Source organism: Arachis ipaensis, chromosome B4 (assembly GCF_059453495.1).
Source record: "Arachis ipaensis isolate K30076 ecotype BB chromosome B4, ASM5945349v1, whole genome shotgun sequence".
NCBI lineage: Eukaryota > Viridiplantae > Streptophyta > Magnoliopsida > Fabales > Fabaceae > Arachis > Arachis ipaensis.
In genome coordinates this window covers 9,877,743-9,904,061 of record NC_142439.1, presented here as the reverse complement: position 1 = coordinate 9,904,061, position 26,319 = coordinate 9,877,743, and the positions used below count along the sequence as shown (strand labels likewise).

Sequence of the window (26,319 nt, the reverse complement as noted above, 5' to 3'; positions counted from 1 at the left end):
AAGCAACCCACACAAACTGGAAAAGATAAAGTAAACACATGATTACAAATCCACTACACAATCACAATGACAAGAACAATAACAATAACAATAAGATTAACACTAACACTAAACCCGAAACAAATTCTTCTTTAATGAAAACACACCTGGCCTTCCTGAAGATCATCCAAGGCCTTCCTAAAGTGAGCAAGCGTAAGATATCTATAGCGACGGTCTCCATGCTCCCAGTTACGCCACCTAATATGACTTATTTCATTAACACAATGGGACTCTAAATAATAAGATACGGGGTTACTATAAGATAATATTACCTGTTAGCAAGCGGAAAACTACGGGATTCCCTAGGAAGCGGCGCTAGATATGGCAGGCGGATCCAAGCCCAATCAAGCAGAAGTGTTAGCGGACCATCAATCTCCTTACAGTCATAACGAGATGCCCTACATAACGCCCTGTATAGGTGTGCTAGGCATGCCGATCCCCAACTGTACTGTCCAATACTCCCAAAATCACGAAGCAGTGGTAGATACTTCCAATGCACACCTGCGCCAGACTTGTCCCCAAACAAGATCGCTCCGATCACCAACATAATGTGGCACTTCACGTACCTCTGTATACTGTTTTCATCAGTCAACTATAAGTTTTCTTTTAGATCCCGCAGCCAGGTCAGTTTTATGCAGCTTCCTCTACATGCCGACTTACTGGGTGCAACTTCAAATTGGTGTAAACAGTCCGCCTCCAAGGCTTCAAAACTACTCATTGTCATCCCTGTCACTGGAAGACCGTCCGTCGGAAGACCAAGAATTATTGCCACATCTTCAAGCGTCACAGCACATTCACCGATCAGAAGGTGAAAGGTATGTGTGTCTGGGTGCCACCTTTCGATTAGAGCATTTACTAGTACTTTCTGACATTGGACTACCCCAATCTGAGATGCATGATAAAAATCAGTTTGTCGTAAGTACTCCTCCACCCTTTCATTGTACCGACCCGGAGGGACTGGATGATCACATGTCAACATCCTTAAACTCTACAAAAACATAATAAATTATTATTAATCAACTCGTTAACATTTTCTAATTTACTACTAGAGCAACTAAAATATCAAACTCGTGCTAAGCTTTTTCCTAATTACAATATTTAGTAGTAACCATGTACTAATCCACCAACTTATTAACTCTCATTAGTAAAAAATCTGCATAACTAACTCAACAACATATTAATTGAAACCACACAACCATCATAAATTATCTTACTAAATCCAATTAATACATAATTCCAATTCTTATTAAACCAATGCTCCTATTTAATTAACAATTCTAGCTTAGTTGTTTATTTATTCACGGTAACACAAAAAAAATGTTATAATATCTAACACCATAATCTCTAAAATTAATTATAAAATTTAATTAACTAATTATAACTTTAAAAATTATAACTTTAAAAATTATTACAAAAAATATTCTAACTACATTTAGAAATAATCAAACTGTTATTTTTACATATATTTCTAAATTTTTTAAAAAAATAATAATTTATGCTGTTTATATTCCTAAATTCAATTTCTAACAATAATAATAATTAACTTCCTAACAATGATAATTATAATTATAAAAAATAAAAAAATTCCAAAAAATAAATAATATAATCAGGTAAAAATAATAATAATCATTTACATTCCTAAATTCAATTCTAATAACAATAATAATAATTAACTTTCTAACAATGATAATTATAATTATAAAAAACTAAAAAAAATCCAAAAAATAAATAACATAATTAGGTAAAAATAATAATAATCATTTACATTCCTAGATTCAATTCTAACAACAATAATAATAATAATTAACTTCCTAATAATAACAGTTATAATTATAAAATATTTAAAAAATTCCAAAAAAAGTATAATGTATTCACGTAAAAATCAATAATAAACATTCTTACTCAAGTTCTCACAACAATAATAATAATTAACTTTCTAATAATAATAATTTTAATTATAAAATATTAAAAAAATTTCAAAACAAACTTACATATTTTGGATGACTGAGATAATGTATGATATGAAGTTCTGGACGATCTACGTCTCTACATTTTTTTTTCTTTGGCATTTTCAGCTTACTTCCACCATGCAAACCAAGTTTCAATGGAGAAAGGAAGAAGAAGGAGGATGGCTCTTCTTTGGGGGAAAAGATGAAAGTGAAAACGGATGCTGGGTATGGGTTAATGTTGGGTATAAGGGCACTGCCTGGGGGAGTGATCTGCGCGCGACACGTAGATGGAGGGACAGAACTCACATGGTCCGTTTCCCATCTACAACTCGGACCGTCCGAGAAGGCTCCCTGAAAACGTATGGTCCGATTTGTGGCTTGGCTGACACCACACACAGGTCAAGCACCCCCACTTTCCATAACCGCGTCCAACCTAATGTTTACCTCCATATTGAAATTAAAAAGCGCCTAAATTCATCTCTAATATTTAAATTTTTTATTTAATAGACATACAAAACAAATTCTTGAAAACTTAGGATACCTTTAATTTTATAATTTGTATTTTCATTTTTTGTTTTTATTTTAATATTTTTTATTTTTTGAGTTTTGTAAAAAAAAGTAAAAACAAAAAATAAAATTTTATTGTTTTTATTTTTTCTTTCATAAAATTCAAAAAATAAAAAACACTAAAAATAAAAGTAGAAAATAAAAACGCAAACCAAATATCCTGTTAAACTAATTGTATTTTTAATAAAAATTTTAATTTATAATTTTAACATATATATTTTTAAAAGACTTAATAAATAAACTCAATTTTTAATATCCAACGTTTTAGATTTTTAATTTTTAAAATATACAAAATAATCTTCAAATATTTACTTTTATATGTAAAGACAATAGTCTCTTTTCAAATTAGCTTTCCAAAAGTTTTAAAACACTCCCTCACATGTTAGAATAGTTTATTTGCTTGTGAATTCTTATTATTATTTTATTTATATAGGAAAACAAAAACAAAATAAAAAACAAGAGCCTACAAACCCGAATAGCCGCTAGGGTGAAAATAGGGGTGTTTATGGATCAAATTCAATCCGCATATTCGCAATATTTATTCGAATTCGATCCAAAAATTACGAATATGGATCCGATCTACAAGGTTTTCGAATCAGATCCACACACTAATCGAATTGGATTGCGTATTTTGTGTTGATATCTGCATATCCGATCCGCATATTTGCGTATCCGCAAAAATAAAGAAATAAATAAGTAAATATTTTTTTATGTTTTATTCAACTAATAATTATCATATATGTTGTATTATTTTAATTTATTATTTAAGAAAGGTATGTTTAATATTATTTTAAGCGTAAATATATTTAAAAGAATAGAAAAAATGAATTTTATTGATATGTTTTTAATAAAAATAAGCTTTTAAAAATATTTTTATGTTTTGCGGATATATTCGATATCCGATCCGCTTCGGATCGGATCCAACCTTAAAAACTGCGGATATTGGATCCGATTCGATGATTTTAGTGCGAATCGGATCGAAATTTTGGCCATATCCGATCCGATCCGATCCGCGTTCACCCCTAGGTGAAAAAAGGTAAGGTGGCCTGTTAGGGCAGCTTAATCTATATTTAGTCTGATTTAATTTGTCCTATTATAAATTAGACATAGATTCAGATTTTTATAAAAATCTTAATATGTTATAAGTCAGGTTCAGATTCACTAATTAATTTTATTGGATTATCAGACTTGTCTAAGACTGTTAACGCATAATTAAATACATAAATAATTTTTTTATTATCAACAAAATTATGAAATCTTTTAAATTTATTATATTTTATTATAAATACTTTTATATATTTTAAATATTTTAAAAATTTAAAAATCCTTATAAATATTAAATATGACATATTACATATAAATATTTTTATTCAAAAATAATTTTTTTAATAATATTTTTATTTTTATAAAAAAAATTATCAAACATTTTAACAAAATTCAGGCTAATTAACTAGATGACAGGCCAGATCTTTTAAAAGCAAAGTTTAACCTTACCTGACCTATTTTCACCCCCTAAATTAGTCACCCACTTGTAATCTACAATGTTCATCATGGTTTATATTAGTTTTGTGTTTGCTGTTTATAGCACATTGCAACATGAAATTTATCAATTTTTCGTCTCTTTAGAAATAGAGTTTACAAGCATTTCAGACTTTCGAGTACCGTCTTTGTTATAAGAACAGCAACATTTAACATAGAAATTAGAATACTACTCATTTATATTTATGTCAAACTTATATTTTGTTGTATGTTTGTAGTACAGAACCCAATGTGGGTATCTGAAATTTATTATTTATAACAATCATAATTGTTCATTATATTTATATTTGTGATAATTGTCTACCGATTTAGAATATTAAAACTTGTCAATATTAGTGATTGTGATAATTGTTTATATGTATTTGTAATTATTATTCACACATTTAGAATTATTGTCAAAATTAGTGGTTGTGACAATTGTTTACTTGCTAGCATTTGTGATGAATGTTTAATTTAGAGTTGGAATCAAATTGGCAATGTCAAGGGTTTTGATTATTGTTCTCTGAATCACTATATTAAAACTTGACAATGCAAATAAAAGGACTAATGCTCAATCAAATACTGGAACTTCTAATCAAATAACAAAAGACATTTATTTTTGTTAGTCAACTTTTCAATTAGATATAACTCTTATATTTTGATTTTTTTTATTGAAAAATAACAACATAATAAAAAAAAAACTGTTTAAGAAATAAGACAGTTTCGTTCAATGTTATTCTCAAATTTCTTTCAAAACAACGAGAGTTCTACTTGGTGAATATGAGTCTTTATTGTCGTTTTTGTCATAATATTTACTACTTTGTTTGTATCTCTCAAAATCAACTTGAGGTTAATAGGCTATTTTCAATACATGATGTTTTGGATTTTCAGCACCAAAAGAACAACAAAATCAGAGTTATCCTAAAAATAATTTACAAGAGTAAAGGCATCTACACAATCTGTTTCACAAATAACATCTCTTTGTCCCAAGTCTCAAGTTATAAGATATTCTCTCCAAATAGGAGACAACTCTTCTTGTAGAATTGTCAACTTTCATTCCAATCTCTGCTAACACAGGCAAAACCAACGCGATCACCAATACTAGGATACTTACATCACAATTAATTTTAAAAGTACCCATCAAGGGAGGAATTCATGAGCCACTAATGATAAAGGGAATAGAAACTCGTTGCAATTCAAAAAATTCCGAAACTCCTGTTCCAAAGACAAAGTCATACTAATCACCTTATTCAGGGGGCAAGACTTGTATAGATGAAAGATCTCATTATTCCTAGAACGTTAAATCCACCATAGACCAGAAAAGAATTTAAAAGGGCGCTATTTACTATGAAACAAGAACCAGTTCATCAAACTCAAGAGTTGATCAGAAATCTCCAAAGTCTGCCAAACTAGCTGAGTTTTCAGACAATCCCAAATACAATGAACAATCGATTCCTAACTAGAAAAACATCGTGGATAGCTATCCGTTAATGAGATGCCCCTCCTAAAACAAAAAGCAATAATAGATAAAACCTCCCTAAGACAAAGTCAGACCAAGAATTTATGTTTATATGAAATAAGTTGACGCCAAAGTCAAAGCCAATTCTCCAAAAACCTTGTGTAAAAGAGCTGTGTAATTGTAGTTCTTATCCAAGACCTTGATCAATAAGGCATCTTTATAAGAATCTGCCAAGTAGAGCTTTGCCTCTTTTGTGAAGTTAACACACGGAGGTTGAAAATTACCGTACTTACTATCACCGTTACTATAACATCCCCAGAAAGATATCCTACAAGTGCAAAGGTCTTTGAAAAACCCTCCCGAAAAGAATACTCCTTAACACTGGATGCACACCCACCTTCATTCTCCCCCTTATCTCTTCCGACGGCATGGCCGCCATCTTCCCGCTCTCCCCTTCCTCATTTTTTTTCCTATATAATACTTCATTTCCGCTCCTTGCCTACATTTTGGATATTTTGTTATCAAAAGAAATTATTTTGAAACTTTTAAATTTTTTAAAAATTATTGAGATTTTTAAATATGTTAAAAATTTTATATTCCACTTTGAGGATTAATTTAATCGATTTGCATACCTAGTGGTTAAGTGTGTGAATTAACATTTTATGTCAGCAGGTATCATTAATAATTAACAGATCAAATCTAAAAAACTAAAATCTTTTGTGTATTTTGAAATCTAAAAAACTAAAATCTTTAATATAAAAAACCTCAAGACAGGTTTTGCTAATTACTTTAAAAAAAAAAAAAAACTAAACCGAGCAAACTACTGTTGGTTCAATCAATTTACTGATTTATCGTTAGTTTAACTATTTTTTTCTCTTATAAATAAGTTTTTCAATAGAACTGAATTAGTCAGAGAATTTGTTTTCATTTAATCGGTCGAATAGGTTGATTTGATTCAATTTTAAAATTTATTATCTAACACATAATAAAGTTTTGATTAAAAATTACGAAAAAAAAACTAATTTTTCTAATAAAAATAATTCTCAAAAACTTTTAAAAAATAAAAATTTATTATAAATTAAAACACCTGACCCATTAGCAACATAGAGCTGATCATAAACAATATAATATGAGGCTGAGATGATGCTTGAAGAGTCAATTGTTAGGTGATGAGTGACACCAAAATCTGAGAACCACGATTGTTCAGAAGCAGAATTGGATGAAGCTATAAAAAATTGAGGTTGATGAAAAGCTAATGATAGTGGAGGAGGTCGTCCATTTATTGAAGAAGTTAAAAAAACAGTTTGGAAAGATTGATTTTGAGAAAAACCTCCTTGATAGAATTGATCAAAACGAAAAAAACATTGTAATGCAGTGTGACCAAGTCTTCCACAAACTTGGCAGCTTTGTCTGTTGCTAATTTGCCAAGATTTTCTTCCTCCACGCATGAATCTTCCACCAAGATATCCTCTTCTGCCTCCACAGCCTCGACCAGCAAATCTTGAGTTTGAATTGCCTTGTTGAACAACGATAGTTGTTTAAATTTCTCCATTGTGTCCTCATATGAGATGAGTAAATTCTCAATCTCAACAATACTGAATAACTTAGATTTAGCCTGAGTTAATGTTTATACAACTTGAGAATTCTTTAGGAAAGCCTTCACAGATAACTTCGATGTAATCCTCATTTAAAAGAGAATAACCAACAGCAGATAAAGCTTCAACTAGTTCCTTGACTTGTGACAGACATACTGCTATAGAAAGATTCTTCTTCTTGAGATTCTTGAGTTGTTTTGTCTTTATTTTGATTGATTCAGCAAAATGAGTTTGTAGTATGTTCCATATTTCAAATGCAGAAGCACATCGAATAATTTTGTTCTTGAAAGATGCATCAACTGAAGTCAAGATTCATGAGCTGAGATTGAAGTCTTGAAGCATCCACTCAGAATATTTTGTAGATTTAGTACCTGCTATTTTGGCGGTGTCAGAATCAAATTAAGGAGGTGTTTTACCTTTTTGTATATGATCTTCAAGCTTCTGGTCTTTGATGACAAAGAGAGCATGTTGTTGCCAAGTTATGAAGTTCTTGTCATCAAGTTTATTTAAGATTGGAGCCAGAAAATTTCGTGAAATTAATAGAGGAAAGCGTGATAGCCATGAATGATCAAGAAGGCTCTTGATATCATGTGAACTTAGTTGTAAAAGTGCTGCAGAATCATGAACTGACCTCAGCAATGTTCAGTTTCTTTTATGCTAAGGAAGATAAAAAAGAGTAGTATAGAAAGAAGAGAGTAAATTATGTTTTCCTGAAAATTGAAATTGTGATTATTTTATTCTGTTAATACAAAGAAAATATAGGTTTTTTTATTTTAATAAATAAAATAATTATAATAATTACTGAAATAAATAATTTAAAAAATATTTACCAAAATAAATATTTTTTCTTATCTCGTTTATACTGTAAACGACATAATTTTGCATGTATCTCGTTTGGTGTAAACGAGATAAGACAGGTAGAGCGACACGTGTATATGATATACATATATCTTGTTTACACTGTAAACGAAGATACATGTATTTAAAAAAAATGTTTTTGAAAATAATAAAAAATATTAATAATATCAATAATCTAAACTTTTAGTGTTGAAGTGGTAAAGCATTCAGGAAGAGAATGGAAGAACTTCATAAGATAGAAATTGTGACCAGAGAGCAATGAATGTTCTCTCTCAGTCTCAGACTCATTTTATTGAATTGGGTTTTTCTTGACTTATTTACAGCTGGTTGCAACCATTAAATATAACAACAATTAGCTTCCTAACTAACTATTATTTACAACTAACTCAGCTACTAACTACTCTAACAAGTTACTTCACGTGTTTACTCATGTGACACCCCTTCTCAAGCTAGAATCGATGCTCTCCATCATTCTGAGCTTGCTCAAATATTGCTGAAACTGATTAGGAGCCAATGCTTTTGTTAATATGTCTGCCACTTGATTGTGGGTGGAGATGGGTAGCAACTTTGTGACTTGCTCTTGCCATTTGTCTCTCACAATGTGACAATCTATCTCTATATGTTTGGTTCTCTCATGGAATACGGGATTAGCGGCAATATGCAATGCAAATTGGCTATCACAGTATATTCCAATAGGTCTTTCAAGTCTTATTCTCAGATATTGTAACACATAAGTGATCCACTGTGCCTCCCGTGTAGCCATTGCTAGAGCTCTATATTCAGCCTCACATGAAGAGTTGGCGACTGTACTTTGTTTCTTACTTTTTCAGGACACAATTGAAGTGCCAATGAAAAAACAGTAGCCTGAGGTTGATCTCCTTGTATCTGAACAAGTGCCCCAATCGCTGTCTGAAAAACCAGTTGGTGTTAGATCTGTGTCAGCTGCAAACACCTGCCCTTTGGTTGGTGTTCCTCTTAAGTATCTTAAAACTCTCAATGCTGCTTCAAAGTGTATGTCTGTGGGACAATCCAGATATTGACTTAGTCTCCCAACAGCATATCCAATTTCTGGCCTAGTATTGGTCAAATAGATCAGTTTTTCAATCAGCTTCCTATACTCTGTATTAGACTGCAATGGATTTCCAGAATTCTTGGTCAATTTGATGGTGTAGTCCATTGGTGTTGCTGCTGGCTTGGCATTTAGCAGGTTATAATCCTTCAAGAGATCGAGGCAATATTTCTTTTGATTCACCATGATCCCCCTCTTGCTTCGAATCACCTCCAAGCCAAGAAAGAACTTGAGTTCACCAATGTCTTTGATCTTAAACAAAAGATGCAAATGCTGTTTGATGAAGCTGATCTCTGCCATGTCATCCCCTGAAACAATTAGGTCATCAACATATACTAATATAACTGTGAAACCAGATTTTGTAGATTTGGTGAAAAGGCTATAGTCACTTCGAGACTGACAGTAACCAATCGAGAGAAGAGTGGAAGTGAGCTTAGTGTTCCACTGCCTGTTGGCTTGTTTTAAGCCATAAAGGGAACGATCTAACTTGCATACCAATCTCGGGTCAGAGAGAAACAGTCCAGGAGGAGGCTTCATATAGACCTCTTCAACAAGATCCCCATGTAAGAAGGCCGTGTTGACATCCAATTGATGCACGAACCAGCCTTTGACTGCTGCTACGGCAAGTAAGATTCGAAGGGTTGTCATCTTCACAACTGGGCTAAATGTTTCAAGATAGTCCACCCTAGCCGTCTATGTGAAGCCCTGTGCCACTAATATGGCCTTGTGGCGTTCCACCGTTCCATCAGCATTGAGCTTCAATTTAAACACCCATCTGCAGCCTACAGTCCTTTTTCCAACTGGAAGAGGTGTTAGAGTCCAAGTCTTATTTTCTTTTAGAGCATTTAACTCCACATTGATTGCTTCTTGCCATTTTGGATCAGTGATAGCTTCAGCATAGCATTTGGGTTCAGTGTGTTTTGGCTGAAAAGTGGCTTGATTGACAAATACAATGGAGGATGGACATAATGGAATGGGTGGTAAAGCTGAATCTGGTATGGTGGATTCAAACAATAGCAGGGTGGAATGTTCAAAAAAATTTTGTTTTAAATCATGAATAATGTCAAACTGGTGTTCAAAAAATTTTTCATGAAGACATTGTGAAGAATGAGTTGTGCTGGAATCTGGTGTAGCTAATAGAGCTGATGAAGTAGTCATGCATTGAAAATCAGCAAAGTATGCTGGTTTTCTTGTCTCCCTAGTGGACCTTCTTAAAGGTTGCATAATGGAAGTGTGTGATGCAATAGGAATATTGGTATGAGAGGATATTGATGGTGCATGATCTAAGGATGGGGACCTAGATGCAGTTTGCTGTTGTGATCCTGGTTGTGTGTGTGATTGTTGAATTTCAATGCACAAGGGATCCTCAAATGTATGCAAATCATGTATGCAAAAATCTGGGTGTGTTTCAATCTCAACTTTCTCATTTTGTACAGTTTTCTGTATTGTAAAAGTTAAAACAAATTCATAGAAAATGGTGTTCCTTGAAATGAAGATATTTTTACTACTAAGGTCATACAGTAAATGTCCTTTAACTCCTTCCTTTATACCAAGATAGACACACTTTCTGGCCCTCTTATCCAATTTGCTTCTATGATTCACTAGTGTAGATGCATACACCAAACATTCAAAGATTTTTAGATATGAAATATCCGGCTGTTTATCATATAATAATTGATATGGTGAGAAGTTTTTTAAAATACTGCTGGGAATTCTATTCATCAAGTGAACTGAATGTGCCACAGCATAATTCCAAAATTTTTTGGGCAAGTTGGAGTGAAACATCAGTGCTCTTGTTATTTCTAGAATATGCTGATGTTTCCTCTCAACTATTCCATTTTGTTGAGGCGTTTCGACGCATGATGTTTGATGTATGATTCCCTTTAGTGCATAGAAAGCATCAAGTTTGAATTCGGGTCCATTGTCCGTTCTAATCTTCTTGATAGTGATACCAAATTGGGTTTCAATTAATTTGACAAAACTTTTAACTAATTCAGCAGCTTCACTTTTTCCTTTCATGAAATAAATCCAAGCGAATCTACTTTTATCTTCCACTATCGTTAAGAAGTACTTAAAACCAGAAATTGATACAGTATTTATTGGACCCCAAATGTCAATATGTACAACATCAAATCTGTTCTTACTTTGTGTAATTCTTGGTACAAAGAAATTTCTTTTTTGCTTTGCATAGTGACAAGAGTCACATGGCTTATTACAACTAGAAAATTGTAAATCAGTGTATGCCTTTTGCATCACCTTTATTCTATGATTCGGCAAATGCCCTAACCTAAGATGCCACAATGCAGAATGGTCAGGATATGATGAGTGTGATGTGTGTGTATTGATGCATGCTGAATTTGATGTAGCTGCAACAGGTTGAAGATTTTCAAAAGCATACAATCCACTTCTCTGTTCAGCTACACCAACTGTCTTCAATGTTTTCTTTTCCTGGATTGTACAACCATTTTCATCAAAAATCAGTTGACATTCAGAATCCAGAGTTAATTTTGAAACCGATATCAAATTGAATTTAAAAGTTGGAATGTAAAACACATTAAACAGTTGTAAATTATTATGAAAAATGACATTTCCTGCTAGTGTTGCAATTGTTCTAGTTCCATCAGGCATGTTAATGATCACAAGGTTAATTTTATAAATTCTATGGAAGGATTTGTGTGAGTAAGATACATGGTTTGTGGCACCTGAGTCAATGACCTAGGACCTTGGGCTAAAAACAGAGAGTGACATGATGTAGGATATACCTTTGTTGGATGGGAGGGTGGTGGTGCTAATCTGATTGATGCTATGCCTTGGCTGAGATTCTTGGTTTTGCAGGAGAGCAAGCAATGCTTCCCTCTGCTCTAAAGTAAAATGAGGCTCAGACCTATCATCCATCCCTTTTTGGGACTGCACCTGCATGTTGCTGTCTTCATCATCATATTCAACAACTATGTTGTTAAATGAGCTTTGATTGTTCTTGAGATTGGGAGGATATCCATGCTTCTTGTAACATATATCAATTAAGTGGCCTAACTTTTCACAGTAGGTACACTGTTTTTGACCTCTTCCCAACCATTAAATATAACAAAAATTAGCCTCCTAACTAACTATTATTTACAACTAACTCAGCTACTAACTACTCTAACAAGTTACTTCACGTGTTTACTCATGTGACATTTAGCATACAATTAGTACATGAAAGGGTTGGTAGAAGAGATTAAAATAGAAAGATGGGAAGCGTGAAGTTGATGCACGATAAAAATAACCGTTTTTCAATTGTTAGGAGAGGTTGATGGGGATAGTGGGAAGAGAATTGAAACGGTTATCTCTCACTACGTTATCTCCCACTACGATAAAAATAACCGTTTCAATTCTCTTCCCACTATCCTATCAACTTCTCCTAACAATTGGCAAACGGTTATTTCATCTTTTTGTATTTTATTAAACACGTAGGAATTTTTTCTCCAATTGGATCATAATTTAATCTAAAATTTTTTATGTACTCTTTTTGGATTTTTCTTCTCAAATAAAATAAAAAAATAATTAATTCCCCAAACCCTATTTTTCAGGTTTAATTACGAGGATACGAGTTTTTTTTTTGGTAATTAGGGGGAGTTCGCCGTACCCCCGGTGAACTCTATGTAGAGTTCGGCACATTATATAAACCCAGTGGGACCATTTATGTTTGTCCTATTCTTGTACAATCTCTCTTCAAAATTCATTGTCTTCCTCTTTTATCCTATCTTTTGGACGCACGTGAAGTTCATTGCAGACGACGTTCTTAGTTTTAGGTCAGTAAATAATAGTTTAGTTAGAGTTAAATTTTTTTGCTTAGTTAGAGTTAGTTTTTTTTAGCTTAGTTAGCGTAACTGTTAACATGTTAGTTAAAATAATTTAGTTAATAGTTGTTTGTTAGTTAGAGTTACAGAATTACTGATGACATATTAGTTAGATTTACTGTTAATTATTTTTTATGTTAGTTTAAAGGTGAGTTTAGTATTTGTGATTTTATTTTACTGGACTGTATTAGATGGAGGAGCAGCTATTAGGTTACGAGGGTGAGATGTATAGACTGGATCATGCTGATCACATTGTTGGCAGGCTTGATAGAGTGGTACACTTTTTTAACTGTTTTTTATTTTGTTATAATTAATTAGCAGTGAAACTCTAATTTTATGTGTTAACCGTCCCCATTTTTTGTGTTTTTTTGTTTCTGTTTGGTAGGCGCCTCGGATACTCCGCACCAGGTGGAATTTGATGGCACGGCCACCAGAGTAGATTAGGCCATATTTCAGACGAGTTGGGTTTGAGTATGTGGCCTATATGGTCGAGTTTGAGCATGACTGGGCGCTTGCCTCGGCTTTGATAGAGAGGTGGAGACCTGAGTCCCACACGTTTTATCTACTGTGCGGGGAGATGACTATCACCCTGCAGGACATAGCCTACCAGCTGGGGCTCAGGATTGACAGCGATCCTGTGAGTGGGTGCATCGGTGGGTGGGAGCAGCACCATCGGGGACGCACGATTGAGGAGATATGTGAGCAGCTACTCGGTGTTGTTCCGAGCCCAGATGACCGTCAATCACAAACAAAGTGGACGGTGAAGCTCACGTAGTTCTAGAACACAGTATGTGGAGAGCTGGAGCAGGACGCTACAGAGGAGAGCCTGATGAGATACATAAGAGGGTACATCATGCAGCTGATAGGGGGTATCCTGTTCTCGGATGCCTCTGATTCTCGGGTGCACATCAGGTGGCTCCCATTACTGAAGGACCTTGAGAGGTGTGGTCGGTTATCTTGGGGTTCGGCGGTCCTGGCATGGCTGTATTGCCAGATGTGCCGGGCCACGGAGCATGGCTAGCGCAATTTGGGAGGGTGTGTCAGCTTGCTGCTGTCCTAGGCTTATCACCGCATTCTGCTGATACGGTCTAACGGCTTTGATACTCGTCGATTTCCCCTACTGGAGAGGTATTATAGACACGTATAATAATCCTTTATGTTATTATTACTAAGTTAATTATATTGAGGAATAAGATATCATTGTGGTTGGCATTGTAGGCGGGTTCAGTACCGACCGGACAATGCCACGGGCGAGAGCAGGCTTAGGCATTACAGGCGTATCCTGAACGGGATTGGGATGCTGAATGTAAGTACAGAGTATTCATGTTTTACATAGTTAAGTTTAATGTACCTTTAATAGGTGTTTTATTTGAAATTTGTATGTCGTTATTTATATGTGTTTTGTGAACAGGTTGAGTGGACGCCGTATGCTGACCCACAGCTGATTGGTATAGTTCCACCGGTGATAGCTGAGGCAGAGGCATCATGGGCAGTTGTATGTCCGCTGTTTTGCTTTGCTATCGTCGAGTGGCATCAGGTGGACCGAGTTGTACATCAGTTCAGTGGCCTGCAACACATTCCGACCAGGCCACTGAACATAGACGACATGCACAGGTTGGATGGTCGGTTTGGTCGCGGGGAGTGGTTCCCGCAGCTTCTCGATGGCTGGCATGAGTTATGGGATGCTCGGGTCCACCATCATCTGCCTATATACCATCATATAGACCTACGACCGTCGCTCGCATACATGACTTGGTACCTTCAGTGGGCACACACGGAGTTATTCGGCCTAGGTGACCAGCACCTAGTGGCTGCCGAGGTTGTGCCAGAGGATCTACCCATGCACCATCCACTTGCTCCAGATCTGCATCAGCCGGATGATGGGCACCTAACAGAAATGAGGCCAGCAGCAGGAGGTGGGAGAGGTAGGGGCGGGGGAGAGCCACGGGGAGAGGTAGGCGCGGTGCTGGGCGCGAGAGGCAGGGTGGTGAGGCCCGCGACAGAGACCTGGTCAGCCTGCCAGTGCACTGGGCCGCTGATACGGGGTAGACGGTTGGGACTGTTTCAGGAGCAGTACTAGGAGACTACTTGTCACTGAGACCACCTGGCTCACACCACAACCTGCATACTTGGCACGCGTCCCGGATGATCATTCCAGTGGGTCATCGTCTACTGCAGATTATGCGACGCTGAGGGAGCAGATGAGCACTCCTGCACAACCTCCGGTTCCTCCAGTTGGTCGCGGGCTGCGCGATATCAGACCACCTCCGTGTGGCATGGGTGGCTATCTCGACCCGTGACCTCATGGACGACATGTTGGTCCACGTAGTGGTGGGCGAGGGTGTAGGTAGTTGATTCTAGTTTAGCTATAATTGTCATACTGTTCGTTACTAAAACTGATCGATTTTTTGCTGTGAAAAATTTATGTATATCTTGTTTTGAATGATATAACAGAAAGTTTTGAATGATATAAATAGAAAGTTTTGAATGATATAAACAGAAACAAGTCTGTTGTACACAACATTTCTATAGAAACGATAATAGTAAATAGACGTAAACGACACCTATAACTAACATCGACTAGAAGACGCCCCTCCACCATCAAGAGCGGTACAAGTCCTTCGTGTGTGTCCATTCTGGCGGTATAATCCGCACCGCTTCTCGTCGTTATGCTCAACGTCATCCATGTTGTTGCGAATTCTCGAGCTCACGGGCCGATCTCTCTTCACTCTCATCATTCTCGGGTTGCACTGAATACGAGATCCTTCATAAGATGGCCAGTCATCCTCATGCCCTATCGGTCGAAACTCTTGACCTATAAACATTGAAGACCGACTCCATGCGGTACACATGATGAACAAAACTCTTCCAATCAAGTCTTGCATGAGAGCAAGCTGCAAGGACGTGACGACAAGGAAGGTGAAAAGCTTGGAAATACCCACAGTCACACGTGCCCTCATTAAGCAGCACCTGATAATTCTGTTGCCTGGACCCAGGAACTGCCGCTAGCTCTTCAACCGTGAAGTTTGTTCTCGATCGATCAAACTGGTAAACATTCATGGTATTCACGTGCTTGGAGTTTAATTCTATGGCCTTCACCAACGTCTGAGAGAACTCAGCACCGACTTGAAGTTGGGCCAGTACCTCGAAACCCTTCCTTGCAAAAGGTTCACCCAATCGAAAATAACTTGACTTGACGAGAGCGGTGATTGGAAAATTGCGGGACCCCTTCATCACAGTATTAATGCACTTGGATATATTCGTCGTCATGTGACCAAATCGACGACCCTCATCAACATACTGTGCCCACTGTGACCATTGCATTTCCTCAAGCCAGTTAGTGATTGCCACGTTTTTGCCCCGCAGCCGGTCAAAATAATGCGCAAACTCACGCTGTGACTTTGAATACGCTACGTTAATTAGAACCTTCTTCAAGTCATTGTTTTTAAAGTGGGTCATGAAGTTGGCTGCAATGTGTCTTGTACGAAAGGCTTGGAAGGCATGAGGTGGTTTCCATAAAGTCCCTTCGGCATTCAATGCACTATCAATGGATTTGTGTCTGTCTGAAATCACTAAGAGCCCGGGTTGTGGTGTGACATGCTCCCGTAAATACGATAGAAAGAACGACCACGCCTCCTTTGTCTCACCCTCGACAACGGCAAATGCAATAGGCAGAATGTTTGCATTCCCGTCTTGCGCTATCACCATCAGTAAGGTCCCACCGTATTTACCATATAGGTGAGTGCCATCAATAGAAATAAGTGGCTTGAAATGCTTGAAAGCCTCAACACACGGTGAAAATATCCAAAAAACCCGATGAAACATGACAGTATCTGTGGAACTAGGCCAAGGTTGAGTCACCAGTTGCACCCAAGTACCTAAAGAGCCAAACTTAGTTGCCTACTTGTACACATATGATATTTTTAATAAAAAATAACTAATATTGAAATAAATCTTACCCGACAAGTACATCTGCATCACGAATAACCAACGAGGAAGCTCGTTGTACTATTCCTCCCAATCGCCATATATTCTGGCAATCACTCTCTGTTTTGCAAGCCAAACCTTTTCTGTAGGACGCCTTGTAACCAAAGTTATTCTCCACACCTCCTTGGATAACCCTAATGCTGATTGTTGGATCGGCTTTGACCATCGTGAAGATGTATTGCGCAATCACCTTCGAATCCAACCTACCATGGTCTTATCCCATCGAAGTTTGCATGCAAGAATGATCCCCCTTGTATCTCCTAACCTCCCACTTTTCTTACTTCCGGCGATACGATATGAGTATGCTCCAATTACAACCGGTGCCGAATTGGATATACTGTGCATTGTACCTCAACTGGTCACTCTCTACTATTTTGTAATCCACAGCCTTCCTAATGCTGTACTGCTTAACTGCTAACATCATTTCTTCCTTGTCTTTAAATTGTTGCCCAACCTCAAACTCATTGCTTGGATCCTCTTCAGGGCCTCCCTGAGTAAACGACCAATCCGAAGTCATTGCATCAAGATTCAACCTCGTGAAATGATCCGGTCGGTCATATGGTCGAGAGATGGCGGGCTGTGTAAGAGCAATCTGGTGTCACCGTAGTAATTTATCTCTTCTTCCTCGTCACCATCATCGGGAATTTCAGCTGGTTCTTCATTGGCATCGTCTACATCATCGGGGTTAACTTCATATTGATCCATCATCGGATCTCTAATAGCAGAACCATCATGACTTTCAACCCCATCGTCCATCAAGTCAACATTACAAGCTCCAACATTAGACCCCTCCTGACTCCCCTCGGGTGGCATATTTAGGTCCACCATAGTCCTTCTGATAGTTCGTCTAACAGCTCCAGTCAACGAACTATTATCGACAGTATTTGCAGATGATCCTTGGCCACCCACCTCAACGAGATACACGAATAATTCCAACAGATGAATATTTGTCCATCGGTTGTGCCACGACCGTATGAGCCGTACGTCCTCGTTGTCGCACAAACGGTACCTAATTCAACACAACAAACGTATTTCTCACAACCGTTATCTCATAAATATAATAGTAACAGAGACAATACGAGTGTAACATACCTTTTATAAAACAACCTGCCATCTATTTCGGTCGGATATCTATAGTAAATCTTTTTCACCCGTTTTTCCTCTTGCAACCCGACGGAATGCAATATCAAATTCTTCAAAGCTGTTAAACTGTCAACCTCCAGTGTCATATAAGTGAATATCGGTTGCCCGGATCTAAAAACTATAGAACCTTCTTCGTCATACACTATTTCACCATCGTAACAAATGGATAACAATAAATTCCTTGACATCGTAGAGAAAATGTCAATCTTAAAAATAAAAATCAATATTGTGCTTTGATCATCTACTCTCCAGCAGCCATGCTTTTATTTTCGAAATATAACATATAGTTCACCGGGGTTCGGCGAACTCCCCCTAATTAGCAAAAAAAAAAAAAAAAAAATCGCATCCTCGTAATTAAAGGTGAAAAAAGAGGTTTGGGGAATTAATTATTTTTTTTTATTTTATTTGAGAAAAAAATCCACTCTTTTTGAGTACTAATTGATCAAACATATCTATTTTAATCTCTTTTACCAGCTTTTTTATGTACTAATTACATGCTAAAAGTTTGGATTATTGATATTATTAATATTTTTTATTATTTTCAAATTTTTTTTAAAAAAAATATATGTATCTCGTTTACGGTGTATATTTCGTTTACACTGTAAACGAGATATACACGTGTCTCGTCTACCTAATGTAAACGAGATACATGCAAAATTATCTTGTTTATAGTGTAAACGAAATAAGAAAGGAGTATTATTTCGGTAAATATTTTTTAAATTATTTATTTCGGTAATTATTACATTTATTTAATTTATAAAAATAAAAATCCAGAGAATATATGGTATTTATAGAGCTATACTATTGAGAAGGCCCAATTTGGGTAAACAGCTTAATTAAGTTTCTTTTGAAAAAATAGTTTAAATAATAAATGACTATATTAAAAGTATTTTATAAATAAGCTATTTTTTATTTGGATTTTTAGTTCTAAAAGTGTTTATTTTATAAAAATGTGATAAAAAGTAGTAATATTATGAGAAAAATCATTTTTTTTAATTTCTTTATAAGCTCCTAAATAGCTTCTTAAAAAGCCACAATTTAATTTTGAAAATTACACCAAATATTAATACTACTACTTTTCATAAGTCAAAAACTTAAAAAGTTACTTTTAAAACTTTCCAAATAGAGCCTAAATAACTTACACTATTAACACAGCTTAACTTTTTCTCTCAATAGTAACAGAAAAAATAAAATATAACTTAAAAATAACATTATTAATATCACATTATTCATTCTATTAATTATTCCTGTAAATTAAATGATAATATAATATTAAATCTATTTAAAATTTTTTAAGAAATTATAAGACATTATCAAACTAGAATTGACCCACACATTTGAGAGCCAAATAATACTTTACCCAAAAAGTAAATTTGTATACCTAAAGTATTTCTAAACTACAAACCTTCTTACAAATGATTCTTTCTACTCGTTTCTAAAAATAGAATGGAATAAATAAAGAAAAGAAAACAAAACAAAACTACAAAACCCAGGCAAAGCCGTATCGTGCCGGCGTGCTGCCATGGAAGCAACGGTGCTGAGTTCGACTCTGCAGACGCGGACACTGCGTCTTCCATGCACATTCAGTTACAATAACTGCTATCTTCCCTCAACCTTCTCCCGTCGATGCTCCTCCACTCATCCTCGCCCTCATTATCGTCATCATCATCACCTTACTCAACTTCCAGCTTTCAATTCAAAGCCTTCGCGCTTTGCTCGTTTATCTCCGCTATGCTCCTTATCCAGCGAGCACTCTCAGGAATCTTCTGACCTCGCTGTTCTTCTCGAAGTCGACGGGTGAGTCTTCTTCTTCAGCTTCGTTTTTATTTGTTTGCTTGTGGCATTTGAATTTTGTTTAAGCTGTTCTATTGTTTTATATGCTTGTTTACTTGAATTTCCTTGCTGTGTTAGGGTTCTTATGGACGCATACCGAGTGGGTAATAGATTAGCATTCAATAAAGGTATGCGAAATTGAGCTTTGCATCGTGTATGTATAATGTATAAGGTGTAATTAATTAATTAATGCGAAATTGAGCTTTGCATTGTGTATTATGTGAAATCGAGAGTGTGATTAATTATTATTATGAAACTCTGTGATGGTGCAGCATTTGAGAAGCTTGGGCTTGACTGTGCAAACTGGACTGAACCTATCTATGCAGATCTTTTAAGGTTTGTGAATTGTGAGTGTGTCTGCACCATGTGCGCTTGTGTATAATGGATTTTGGATTAGATTGTTCTCTTGCTTATTGAAGTGACTGAATTTGCATTTGGTTAAGACTCTTTGCTTTGTTAATTATTGGAAAAGCTTGATCTTGAGTGCTGCAAGACAAGGTCTATGTACTTATGTTGCTTGTTAACCATGCTGCAAATACTCTCCAGGAGAAGTGCGGGAGATGAAGAGAAGATGATAATTCTGTATTTTAATCGAGTAAGTTGTTCATCTTTTGTCTGCATTAGGAATTTTCTTTTAAGCAAAAGGAACTGGTAAATTTCAGTGATGTTCCTAGAAATGTAACCCATGCTATATTCTTCTGTAACTAAATCTGAATGCAGATTGGTTGGCCAACTTCATTGCCCACAAATGAGAAGGGACAGTTCACAAAAAGTGTTTTACAGGAAAAGGTATTGAACAAACTTGATTAATGATAAATCACATACTGCTAATTAATATACTTTAAATTTGGTGTATGAGGAGAATGTGTTGTTTGATGAAACTTAAAATCTTCAGGAATCCTACATAAATTGTCCTAACTCCTGGGGCCATCTCTTTATGTTGAAAGATCTATTATTGCTCTCCAATGTAATACATAAGTTCAAGCAGCATATCATATCTCCATGCAATTCTGCTAATTAAGAAAAAATGAAAAAACTGGTGTAATATGACCTCTAATGGCAAAGAAAGTACTCAAGGAATTGGGTTGTTATTGTATAGCCTAGAAAGGTGAAAATATGTCCCCAAATGGTGAAATGGTTTTCTAATCTGCTGATTTGCATGTATTGATATTAAAGTGTTCAGAATTTGTAGAGCTTCCTGTTTAACTCTTTGGTATATTGGCAGGAAAAGGCAATGGAAGAGTTTGTGATGTCAAAAGACCTACCTTTGCGACCTGGAGTTGAACAGTTAGTTATCTCCTATTCATTTCATATGACTGTGGATGCATGTTTCTTGGATATATGTTTTCACTTTTGAATAGCAACCCTGCAGGGGAGCTACCTTTTTGCACTATAGTTGAGGAAATCAATATGTACATTAGTTAAGGATGCTTCCATTATCATACTGATGCATTTTTTCCACATTAAGTTGTTTTCTGAATTCTGAGTCAATTTAGTCATTCTTACAGTTGTAAGGCACATAATCTTTTTAGGGAGATTTCTCTCTCAGATATGTTTTGGGCTGGAAAGCTTTATTTCATAGTTTTTTTTTTTTTTTTTCAAATAGAGTCTCTTTTCCTCTTCATCTTAATAACATTCTTTAAGAAAAACATATGGCTGATTTGTTGGTCAACATATTTGAAGTGGGAATGAGTTAAGTGATTGTCTAGCAATTTTCCCTTTTGAATTTAGTTTGTTGTCCACTAATTAGGAGTTCATTGGGTTTTCAACCGAATTCGTGTGTTTCAACTAAGGCAATTTGTGCACGTCCTTAGATGTGTACATTTCATGTTTACTTTCCTGATGAGCTTACGGCTGGTAGTTGGTAATTTATTCATTATTAGACGTATTCATGACAGGGAAGTCTCAATTCATAATTTTTCTCCTTGGAATTCCGGAACTATAGCGTTTTTTATCTATCTTAACATAGAATAATTGTCTCCATTGTCAGGTTTATTGATGATGCGTATAATGAAGGAATTCCAGTAATAATACTTACAGCCTACAGTAAAAGCCGTGATAATATTGCCAGGTAACTTCATGAAATTTTTGTCCTCCTTGGGGGGGAAAAGGGTTCCAAACCTACATAGTGGTACTAAGTAATATGATATTAAGATTATCAGTAAAATATGTGCTAATTGTCATTATCCTGAATATTCTCGATCACGTATATTGGACTTCCGATTTGCTTACCAAATCTTCATTTAGGTGTGCAAGGGTGAGGGTGAGGGTGAGCTTTGCTGGGGTTTGTTTTATTTGAAAGTTAAAACACACATGGAATTGTGGAATATAATTATTATTTGCACACTAAATGTTTAGTAAAGGTGCTTTTTAACTGCTAGTACAGATTTGAATAGTATTCTATTTTAATATAATGTATATTTTATCACCTCCATTGAACTTATTATTGGGGGCCCGTGAGGTTCACAAGCCCTTTGATCCCTGCTCTATGCTTGTTTAGCATCCAGAATTTCTTTTCCTTCCAGAACAACGTGAACAAACTAATATTTCCTTTCTTTTGCCTTGTGCTTACTAAAATTTAGGACCGTAAAAGAAAAGCTTGGTAATGATCGAAGCATAAAGGTAATCACTGTGGGGAATACAGAGGTTGAGCAAAGTTTATATGGCCAACTAGTCTCAGGAAAGGTAATTTCTTCTGGTGTGGATGAAGAACTTGCCAAGGAAGCCAAAAGAGCAGGTATATTACTTCCTCTCTCTCATGCATGTATCTTTAGTGTGCAACATTGTTTGTCTTTCTGAGATGCTACTTTTGGCTAGTCTCTGCTGAGAAACAAAGGTTAGCAAAGGAGGTTGCATCCATGCTGAAGTTGAGTGTCGAGATTGATACCACCTTATCTGAAAGGTCAGTTCATTTATTTCCATCTCTTCTAGTTTTATTTGATTTTTATGGACACCAATACCTAGGGATCAATGCTTAGTCTCTGGGAAAAGAAACTTGAAAATCCATAAGGTAAGAGTCAATTTCACAATAAACTTAAAAGTACAGACTCCATAATATTACTTACATACATATGTTAGCGTTTGATTGCTTCTCAATTTCAAATTAGTTATTGATGTGGGTTTAAGACTTTCAGTTACATTGTTAAATAATAAATACTAACATTGTTGTCAATTATCATTTAATTTTTTGATAATCTGTTCAGTATAGATAAGATTGTAGCTGCTCTACGTGCGGGAGCCGAATATGCTAGGTTACCTGTCTGCAACTGTGTACTTGTTGCAGGAAGCCAAACTGGAGTAGCTGGAGCTAATCGGGTGGGAATGCCGTGTGTTGTTTTAAGGAGCAGGTCTAAACTAATGCATGGTCTTACTTACAGTTCCTTAGTATATCATTATGGTGCATATTAGAACTGTTGCTTAGTTGATCGTTTCCTGCAGCTTGACATCTAGGGCTGAGTTCCCATTGGCAAATGCTACCATGGATGGTTTTGGAGGTCCAGATCTAACAATCTCTAAATTACGCAATATATGCAAGAAAAAACAGCCATGATTGGAAAGTAAGTTCTTAGCTACAAGAGAGTATCGTTTACATGAATTCAACTAGTGATTGTGCTGAAAAGTTTTCAATACTGATTTTCCTCTGCCAGAGTTGATATTGGTTTATCTTATCCAAGAAATTCATCATAACCACACTTGCTCTAGATTTGAAGCTTTTCGTTGGCAGGAAAAGAGTATGGCCCTCTAGATGGAGTGTTTATGAGTCTCGTCACTGAAAGCATGTTTGTTGGTACATGACAGAATATTCATTTAATGGTGATGCTAAGCACCTTAGTTAACAAATTCATAGTGTAAGATCAGACAAATTATACTAATAACACATGCGGGTTTGGATAAAGATAATGTAACGAATTCAATACTAATGTCATGTCTCTCAGCAGCACAAGGAAAGGGAGATAAATATTGTAATTATCATTCTATCAGTACTTGTTTAATGTGAAACGCATTTTACCTGAATGAAAATAAAATGCTTCCTGCGCAGTATGATACAAGATGATTATGTATTTTTCTTTAGAAGAGGCACCTTCTTTGAACTTGATGAATTAGAAATGTCTCCACTCTCCATGACAAGATATAGTGGTCAAATTGCGTTCGGCAGTTGACACTTACCGCGTTAGCTCCACTTGTTATTCTTCATTAGTAGCGAATAGCCAAGTAGATGTATATTTTTTGTGGGATCTAAAGTCAATTCAAGTTATCTTTAACCGATTTTAGATTTATAGTTACTTTAAACTTTAGAGGATTTAGATTCTTCTATCTATTAGAGCGTTTAGTGCACCACATTTGTGGTCTTGTATTTACTAATTTAGTGACATTAATAGATGAGTATGTTTTTTTATTCTAAAATTTTGCAAGCTTTAGTTTCTCAATTTAGTAGAAATTAACTCGGGTTAAGTTGACTCGGGAAAAATCAATGTATTTGCAATTGGTCTTGCTACATCACATCCATGGGTAAACTTTCTGAGTACGTTTTTAAAGAATAAATTTTTTTTGCATAATTCACTTTAAGAGACTAAATAACTTTTTTAACATTAATTTCAAAGAGATAAATAAGTCCTCATAGTTCATATTTAGTTTACTAACATATCTCATAATAATTAATTTTAAAAAGACTAAATTACTTTTATTAGTTTATATGATTAATTAAAATTGTATAATTATATTAGAAATAGAAATTTTACATATAAAAAAAAAGATTAAAATATTTTTATACTTGACTTTTAAAAGACTAAAATAATTTTTTAAGATGAATCTTAAACGAATAAATATCATTTTATAATAAAACTTGTTTAATTATATATAAATCTCATCTTTTGAAGAGACTAAAATATCAGAATAAAGTGATCAATATTATCTTAAATGTCAACCTATCCAATATCTTTTCCATCAGCTGTCTTAGACTTGTTGTATATAAGAAGTACTCATGTGTACTCAATGTCCATATATATAATATTTTTATACTTATTTGGATGATACTTATATTATCGTTTATTGTACAAATTTTACAAGCCAGTTTCTCTTTTATGAAAAGTAATATACCTACGAAACAGTTTATGAGAGAACCAGTTTCTCGTTTACTTATTTGTCTTTGTACAAGAGAAACAGTTTTTCTACAAATTTTACAAAAGAACAATTTTTTTTTATGAGAAGTAACGTGCGAATAAAAAAAAGATGTTTTGTCCAGTTTCAGAGTACTTGTCACTTATATATTGTACTTGTTATTCCCACATTCCTGAGTCTGAAGCCGATAGAAAAATTTGTCTTATAAATAGTCCACTCATATATTAAACTTGTTACTCCCACAGCCACTAAAAGTTCTCTTCACTTTCTATGAGTTTCTTCAAAAAATGAGATTTATATATAATTAAACAAGTTTTGTTATAAAATGGTAACTTCTATTTAATCCTTTAAAATACCCTTTATTGTTTTCACTTATAAATTATTTTTAGCTTAAAATTAGTAACTTCGATTATAAGCTATTTTCATATTTATATCCAAACATAATTTATTTTTGAAAGAAAAAACGTTTTTTGAAAAATAAGAGTTCTTTTTTGTGAGTTCCCAAACATGCTCTTGCATGAATTGTAAAATTTTCAATCCAAAACCCAACTTGAACATTGTAGTATTGTACATTGTGAATTTAGTTTTTACGTACTTCTACTTAACAAAATTAATGCTTATCAAACTTGACTTAATAGTTCACACTGAGTCACCAACAAAACTTGTCATTGAAGCTTAAATATTTAGTTGACGTTGTATTACATTTCGACATAATTGTTTTGAGTAATTTAATCACCTTATACAGTTCCAGTCTTTCTTTTTAATATATAGATAACATCTGATTTCAACAGATATAATGAGGAGGCAATATTCTTTGATGAATCTGTGAGAAATGCAAAACGAAAGCAATTAGAATCCAAGGCATTGGATGTAAGACTGTCTGCTACCTTCTAATTGCTTTATTAATTTATTTCTATTCATTTAGACTAAACTTTAATATTGGCAATATGGATTGTCTAAATGATTCTGTAACTCGGTATTCTAAAATCTTAAGCTAAGCAAATGAGTTCAATAATATAAAAGTAACAATGCAGCAACATTCTTTAATATATACAAGTACACTTGGTTATTTATCAGAAAATAAGTAGTGAAAACGATGGACTGTGCTGAAAAATTGTTAAGCATTTTCACAATTTTCTGATAAATTGTGACCGTCTTCAGAAGTCCTTTACAATTTTTCAGCACAGTCCATCATTTTCACTAATTTTCTGATAAATAACCAAGTGCACTTGTGTATATTAAAGAATGTTGTTGCATTGTTACTTTTATATGATTGAACTCATTTGCTTAGTTTAAGATTTTAGAATACCGGATTACAGAATCATTTAGACAACTCTTATTGCCA

General features: G+C 34.9%; 2 protein-coding genes across 3 annotated transcripts; one reads left to right on the top strand and one right to left on the bottom strand.

Moving 5' to 3' along the window:
* Positions 1-15,463: 15,463 nt before the first annotated feature.
* On the bottom strand, positions 15,464-17,397 carry LOC107635991 (uncharacterized). The gene is made up of 4 exons (XM_016339534.1): positions 17,162-17,397; positions 16,853-17,083; positions 15,836-16,734; positions 15,464-15,708 (listed from the first exon to the last, which is right to left on the bottom strand). Exons 1-4 carry the CDS (start codon positions 17,395-17,397, stop codon positions 15,464-15,466), a joined length of 1,611 nt encoding a protein of 536 aa, XP_016195020.1.
* Positions 17,398-19,429: 2,032 nt separating this feature from the next.
* Positions 19,430-23,905, top strand: LOC107638814 (Haloacid dehalogenase-like hydrolase (HAD) superfamily protein). Of its 2 annotated transcripts, XM_016342210.3 has the most exons (12): positions 19,430-19,820; positions 19,935-19,984; positions 20,129-20,192; positions 20,403-20,451; positions 20,577-20,645; positions 21,082-21,143; positions 21,847-21,927; positions 22,439-22,593; positions 22,674-22,758; positions 23,060-23,203; positions 23,295-23,413; positions 23,504-23,905. In XM_016342210.3, exons 1-11 carry the CDS (start codon positions 19,546-19,548, stop codon positions 23,404-23,406), a joined length of 1,146 nt encoding a protein of 381 aa, XP_016197696.1. In that variant the 5' UTR covers positions 19,430-19,545; the 3' UTR covers positions 23,407-23,413; positions 23,504-23,905. The 2 variants fall into 2 exon arrangements, with proteins under 2 accessions (XP_016197696.1, XP_088341657.1); XM_088485531.1 differs by lacking the exon at positions 23,504-23,905 and having other exon boundaries at positions 19,443-19,820; positions 23,140-23,203.
* The last annotated feature ends 2,414 nt before the right edge of the window (positions 23,906-26,319 follow it).